A 7,504-nucleotide genomic window follows, 5' to 3' on the forward strand; every position below is an offset into this window, starting at 1 on the left:
TTTATCATTTCTCACTCCTTTCACGGTCCCCACTTCCTCTCACATTCTTTTACTTTATCATTTCTCACTCCTCCAACCTACCCCACTAACATCTTATTTTATTAAAGTCAATAAAAACTCCTAAAACTACATGCCGGTCAAACTGTATCACTTAAAAAAAAAAACGGAGGGAGTATTCCATATATTTAAAAAGCAACTAATACAATATTGAAGTTAAAGATGTCTTAATCCGTCGTTTAGTTAATCACTACTATATGAAACACTGGATTAATTGATGTTAAAGTCATCAACTGAATGCCAAGTCACATTGTGGGTTTGCTTTACTGTCATAGAAACGTGTATCTAGTCAAAGAACTAGGGGATAGATCAAAGAGTTTCCTTTTCTAGTTAAGAAAAAACAAAAAATAAAATAAAAAATAAAAAACTAGCAACAAGCATATTTGTTCAATATTAATTTCATCCACCATTCGAAAACATCTTAGTTTTTTAGTGGACCAACCTGGCTATAAAATCTTGAACATGTGCAAACCATATCAATGACATATAAATGCAAGATCAATAATACAAAATTTACTTCAATTACTATGTTTTTGGCACCAATTATAGCCTCGGATTGTTATTATTACTTCAATTACTTGTTAATACCAACTATAAAAAGTTCGAGTAATAATTAGAAAATTTATGCCCAAACATATCAATGGAAAAAAGTGCCTTTTTAATCGGTCCAAATGCATTTTTATGCCAATGTACAAACCAATTTTGAAAAAGCATGACTAATATAACACACTCTAGGTCTGTTCTGATTTACCGAAAATAACTTAACTGAGTGAGATGAGCTGAAATGAATTGTTTATAATAAAAAGAAATTAGAAATTAAACTGAAGTAATTGGAGTTGAACTGAAATTAAGCTGAACAGAACAGGCCTTTAATTTATCATGTTTGATCATAAATTTCTACGTAGTATATAAAGCCTAATCTACCTAATCCAAAGTTTGACTACGTTATGGTAAAAATTGTAAATTTAATTAATCACTGTCCCTAAATAATTGACATTTTTTTTTATTAAACTAATCATTAATAAAATGCTCCATCCATCCCATAGTATGGTTCACGCTTTCTTATTTTGGAGAGCCAAAATGTTATTCCTGTTTCTATTTTTGAATAATATGTAAAGACCATTATGCCATCATTTTTTTTAAAATTTTATTCATTGTACTCCCTACTTTACCCTTGAATTTTGCATATGCCTTGTACTTTTATCCATTTTTCTCTCTAATTTTTGTCTATAATTTGTATTTTTCATTTTTATTAATGTATTTCATCTATTTTCTCCTCTTATTTCTTAAATATTGTGAAAAAATACAAATATAAACTATATTATTGCAAAGTGGAGTAGTTTGATTTGGTTAAGCAAATGCGTCTTTATAAATTAGAGAGAGTATAACCCATAAAAGACAAAACTTTTCCAAAATCAAGACGCAAATTGCCCACACAAACATCTTATCAATCAATTCACACCAAAACCTATCCTTAATCCATGGAGTATTTGGTAACGAGTCTTTATATTTAACACTTTATTAGATGCATGGTATCATTACTTTAATGAAATTTAACTACCTTCATAATTACACAAAAATTAATTCACTGTAAATTATTCCCATTTGCATTCATTATTTTCGATGGAGTTAAGTCTAAAATAGGTGACTCAATTCTTGCAAAATATAGGAAAAGGGGACTCAATTTATTTTAAAGAGGAAAAGGGGACTGGGCTAGAACGGGCTTGGGTTATCGGTGGGTTTTAATTAATTAAGGGGAAAGAATTGAGTCCCCTTGGTTAAACAATTGAGTCCCCTTGGTTAAACAATTGAGTCCCTTTGGTTAACCAATTAAAAAAAAGTATGTTTTTTTTTTTTGTTAATATTTTAATTTGTAAAGAATTGAGTCCCTAATTTTTTATTTTAATACAGTCCATAATTTATTTTTAATTTCAGGGCTCTGCAAGTATCTATTGAAACTACTGATGTGTGCTTCTGCTACAAAAGAAAGACAAATAAGCTATAACCATGAAGATGAAGAACATGCTTTGGTTTTTTTTTTTGTTAAGAAATTATTATTGAAAGAATTATTTTTTTGGATAACAAATTTTAAAAAAACAAAGCTTTTGTTGTTGCACTCTCTTAATTTCAAACGATTATATTTCAGATCATATAATGTTGTTGTCTCGGGTGGACATGGAGGTGTAAGAGCTGAGTGTGCACTGTGCAGCGAGGGGAGTGTTATCTCGTAATGGAAGAACTCCTACTGATCTAGTTCTTGAAGATATTGATGTTTTGATATTTCAAAAAAAAAAAAAAAAAAAAAAGATATTGATGTTTTGAATGGTGGCTTTAATGCCTTTTCTTGAAGAAAGGGGGGAATGTTGTTGCACACTTAGTTGTCAGGCTAGTTTCTATGGGTGGGGTTGAACAATTGTTTCTGAGTTCTTTTCCGCATAGTGTATCCACTATTGTGGACCTGGATGTAATTTAACTCCTTGATTAATATTAAGCCTCACGTTTCTTTCAAAAAAAAAAAAAAAAAAAAAGAATGATTAATGAAGGTATTAAATTCATTTGGTTTAATCAAGACAATAATGAGAGACTTAATTCTTTACAAGGGACTTAATTCTTCTTGGGTTAAATGTGAGTTAAGTCACCTAAAAACACCCCTTTAACTGGAAATTTAACCTCGGTCCCCTTTTCCTCCATAAAATAAATTGAGTCCCCTTTTCCCATACTTTGCAACAATTGAGTCCCCTGTTTTATACTTAACTCATTTTCGATGTGACATTTCCTCCAATTTTCATTTTTATGTGTAACGGTTACTAAAAATGCTGATGTGGCACCCCATAACAGGTGGAATATATTCATTATTAAAATCATAGTACTAAAAATCACAAAAGCGGCAGTTATACTTGCCAGAGAAAATAACAAATTATTTAAAAAAAAACATAAAATTGTTAAAAGACAGCGAGTTTCTTGTTTTTGTTGTCGGTTGTTGTTAAGTTGTTTAATTAAAAAGAGCCAAAAATAAAGGGTATTGATTTAATCAATCAAATAAATTTCCAACAAATTAATCACAAAATTTTAATCAAATGGCTTAAAATTTCCCTCCTATCTTCCTTATTGTGGGACCTGCTACAGATAATCCCAGCTGTTAGTGGCAGTTCCCACCTTCATATTTCTCTCTCTAACTTTCTCTCTCCTCTCAACCCTTTCTTCTTCCCTGGATTTTTTTTCTTCTCTTTGGCAAGATCTGGGTAAATTGTTCTTATCTTGCCAGGAGAAGCAAAAAGGGGCAATTTTCTCAAATATTAGAATTTTAATTTAATAAAGATTTAATCTTTTTATTATTTTTTTTGGTATTTTAGGATATAATTTGGGAAAAAAGAAACAAATTTAGGAGATTTTTGACTTAGATCTTGCCAAAAGAGGAGAAATTCCCAGGTATAATTTCTCATTTTAATTTTGATTTCTAGATTTTGGTTTATTTTTTGTAATGCTAATTAAATTGTTACAAATTTTTTTGGGTTTTGGAGATCTTAGCATTTTGGTTTCTGGGTTTATTTCATTTCTCCAGAAATTGATCTGGGTGGTTAAATTTCCCAATTTGAGAATGTGATGATTTTTGTATGAAGATCTGAGATTATTTAATTAATTTTTGGGATTTGGGAGATATATTCAGTTTGATAAGTCAGTGTTAACTGTTAAGTGGGTTTGTTGGTATGTTGGTTCAACATTGCAATATTATTTCTTTATGTATTTTTATGGTATTGTATATTTCATAGATCTTTTCCTAGGTTTATAAGTTTTTAGCTATAATTATATCTTTGAAGGAGTCAATGAAAATATAGGAATGTATGTTTCTTTATACAAATATACAATGAGGATGTAAAGGGTAATTGGGCATAATATCAATTTCACTTTGTTGCCATGTTTTCTAGTGGATGGTATCTGTGCTCGGAATCAAATCCCGTCTACGTTACCGCCCTTTAATTGTCATGGATTAATTTTGCTTGTATGTTTCTTGTATTAAAAATATGGTAGTTGTTGTATTTGATTTGTATAGATAATTGTACTGCCATTTATTAGGATGTGTAACTGATTTATTTGGGTTTAAATTGAAGGTTGATGAGCTAAGAAATGGGGAAGAAGGGTTGGTTTTCTGCTGTGAAGAAAGCCTTAAGCCCTCAGTCTAAGAAAAACCAGGTTTATATAAAATCTTGCTGCTTAATTTTGTTAAAGTACATGTATTTGTAAGTCATTGGATTAAATTTTTTTTCCTTTTTTATTTGGTATCATAGAAGTCCAAAACCAACAAGAAATTCACTGAGGAAAGTAAGAGCTCTGAGGTTGTTATTTTGTCTGAGCAAGTTACTGCTCCTCCTCCATCTGTACCTCCCCCTCCTCCTTTGCCTTCAACTGTTGAGACTAAATCAAATGAAATCGACGATGGTAATGATCAGAACAAGCATGCTTATTCAGTTGCAGTTGCCACAGCCGCTGCTGCAGAGGCGGCTGTTGCAGCAGCCCAAGCTGCTGCTGAGGTTGTTCGTCTAACTACTGTACCCCGCTTTGCGGGAAAATCAAAAGAGGAAATTGCCGCTATTAAAATTCAAACTGCCTTCCGAGGATATCTGGTATAACTCATTTTCTTGTGCATCTCATATTCTGCCCTTTTTTTATTTTTATGGTGTTTAATCTTTTAGCCTGGCCTGCCTCTATGATTCAACTTTACCAAATTATTGGAAGATGTATCATATATGGGTTTCATCTGTTTATGGGTGAACTTGTGTTTATTAAATGTGGATGCTTTCAATGATTGTGGTGTGCATCTAGGATAGTATTTAGACTTCGTCATATGTTTTAACGTCATGATGGATTATAATTAAGATTACCTTACAAAAGTAGGGATGTGTTAGTAATGTAGAATTTTAGCTTGGAAGGTTTGTTGAATTAATCTGCAAATATTATTTCCACTAGATGCATGAAGAGTTAGTGATATGATTGTTATTATTCGTGTGATTCAGCAAGTTTACTGCTTTGTGTGATTGAGAATTTATTTCGAAGGAAATATGTTCTTCCTATCATATTATTTGTTTCGAGCAATGTGTAGAATGGGGCATTTCACATTTTAAATTGTTGTGGAAGTTATGTGCGTCAAATGCATGGGTTGATATTCAGTATTTAGTCTTATCTGATCAAAAGAGCTTGTGACCAGGCAAGGAGAGCACTACGGGCTTTGAGAGGGTTGGTGAGGCTTAAATCATTGATTGAAGGGCAGTCTGTGAAGAGACAAGCTGCAACAACCCTAAGGTGCATGCAGACGCTTGCCCGTGTGCAATCCCAAATTCGTGCAAGGAGGATGAGGATGTCAGAGGAGAACCAGGCTCTTCAACGGCAACTGCAGCAGAAGCACGAGAAAGAGCTTGAGAAATTGCGAGTAAGTCTGTCTATATTATTAATTTATTACAGAGTAAGATAACAGGAAACCTGTGCCCCTTGAGGATTCAAATTTCATGCACAAAAATTAATGAAGTTTGAAGTTCAAACTTCTCCACGCTAAAAAAATAATAAATATGGTTGAGGTCATGATAATGTTCCAAATTCTTCACTACGAGTTTGGCCTGTATTTTACATTAGCAAGAGTTGTGTCCTTCAAGGAAATTTTTTTTGACGAGGCTTGGAAGTCAACTAACTTATATCTCATTTCAGATGGATGAAATATGGGATGATAGCACTCAGTCTAAAGAGCAGCTTGAAGCCAGTATACAGAGCAAGCAGGAGGCTACTATGCGAAGAGAAAGAGCATTAGCTTACGCATTCACTCATCAGGTATTATAATGTCTTCAAGACTGTGTTTCAATTGTTAGGATGTTAAATTTTGTCTTTGTTTTATTTTTTGGGAGAAAAAAAATAGAAAAGTGTCGATGTCTAGGCATGTCATGTGAGATGTATGAATTTAGTCTTGGTGGATATGAATGCATTTTGATTTAGATAGAAACATAGTCCTAAAACTCCTAATTCATTTGTTCTATATGTTTAGAAGTCTACTAAATTGTTTTGGTTTAATTGACTCAATTGGATCTTCTACTTTTGGCAGCAACTGAAGAAAAACAACAAAAATTCAAACCCAACATTCATGGACCCAAACAATCCTCAGTGGGGCTGGAGTTGGTTGGAACGGTGGATGGCTGCCCGACCATGGGAGGGAAGAAGTACAACAATGGATAAGGAAACTGACCAAGGCTCTGTGAAGAGCTTCCGCACACTCTCTGTTGCGGGTGAAATAAACCGTGCATATGCTCTTCGAGACCTTAGCGTCGACAAGCCTTCCCCAACTGGTCAAAGGTCAAGCCGGCCTCCTAGCCGCCAGTCTCCTTCAACCACTGGGCGTGCCCCATCCTCGGGCCCAGGATCCAGAAAACCAAGACCCGAGAGCCCAAGGGCAAATGGATGGGCCCCGGAAGACGACACGAGGAGCGTGATGAGCATCCAGTCAGAACGATACAGGAGGCATAGCATTGCTGGCTCATCAGTGAGGGATGATGAGAGCCTTGCGAGCTCTCCTGCAGTTCCGAGCTACATGGCACCAACAAAATCCGCCAAGGCCAAGACAAAGCTTCCTAGTCCCTTGGGGGTAGTTGAAAGTAATGGTACCGCACCCGATTCAAAGCCGCCATCTGTGGTTGGGGGGTCTGCCAAGAAGAGGCTGTCTTTCCCTGCCTCTCCAGGTCCTCGGAGGCATTCAGTCCCTGGGAAATTCGAGAGCACACCAATGATTCATACTGAGATAGCTGTCGGCAATGGTGAGAGCCGGTAGGCAAATTACATCAGGATCAAGACATTACAGTGAATTCGGCTGTTACCACAACACAGGTTCTCTAAATTGTTATCTTCTGAGTTTAAATTGCAAAAAGGAAGGAAGATAGAATAAGAAAAGGACTGATGTAGGGGATTGCTTTGGCAATTGTTTGTATTTGTTATTGATTTGTTGTTCTTTCTACACACATAAGAAGAGCTCTTTCCACTAGTGTCTTATATTTCTCATCATTAGGGAGTTTCATCTAAGTTAGTCAAAATTTGTATTGTAATAATTTATATAAATTTGTTTCTTTACACATTTTGTCCTGAACCACAATTTGTTGTTTATTCGATGTATGTTGTAACTGCAAATTTTCATGGAAGATAGCTCAAATTGCACTTTCTTGAAAGGATGTACCCTGAAATATATGTATGACTACCACTCTACTTGTGTGAGTCTCTGCCTCTCTGGTTGTGAAACTCGGATGACTACCACTCTACTTAATTTTCATTGACTGATTATTTATTTTAATAGTAGCTCAAACTTCTTAAAAATAACATTCATATTTTTCCGGAAATTAATTTATTAAAGATTTTTGAAAATTCAGAAAATTAATTTACGAAAATAGTTTTTTATAAAGGAAAATCAGTAGAAAAGTAT

The 7,504-nt window shown here is 34.2% G+C and overlaps 1 protein-coding gene across 1 annotated transcript; it reads left to right on the forward strand.

The window, feature by feature from the left end:
• The first annotated feature begins 3,195 nt into the window (after positions 1–3,195).
• On the forward strand, positions 3,196–7,191 carry LOC145591558 (protein IQ-DOMAIN 3-like). The gene is made up of 6 exons (XM_081648047.1): positions 3,196–3,486; positions 4,167–4,248; positions 4,344–4,679; positions 5,261–5,482; positions 5,755–5,874; positions 6,143–7,191. Exons 2-6 carry the CDS (start codon positions 4,183–4,185, stop codon positions 6,860–6,862), a joined length of 1,464 nt encoding a protein of 487 aa, XP_081504173.1. The 5' UTR covers positions 3,196–3,486; positions 4,167–4,182; the 3' UTR covers positions 6,863–7,191.
• Positions 7,192–7,504: the final 313 nt, after the last annotated feature.

Source organism: Chenopodium album, chromosome 18 (genome assembly GCF_948465745.1).
Source record: "Chenopodium album chromosome 18, dcCheAlbu1.1, whole genome shotgun sequence".
Lineage (NCBI taxonomy): Eukaryota > Viridiplantae > Streptophyta > Magnoliopsida > Caryophyllales > Amaranthaceae > Chenopodium > Chenopodium album.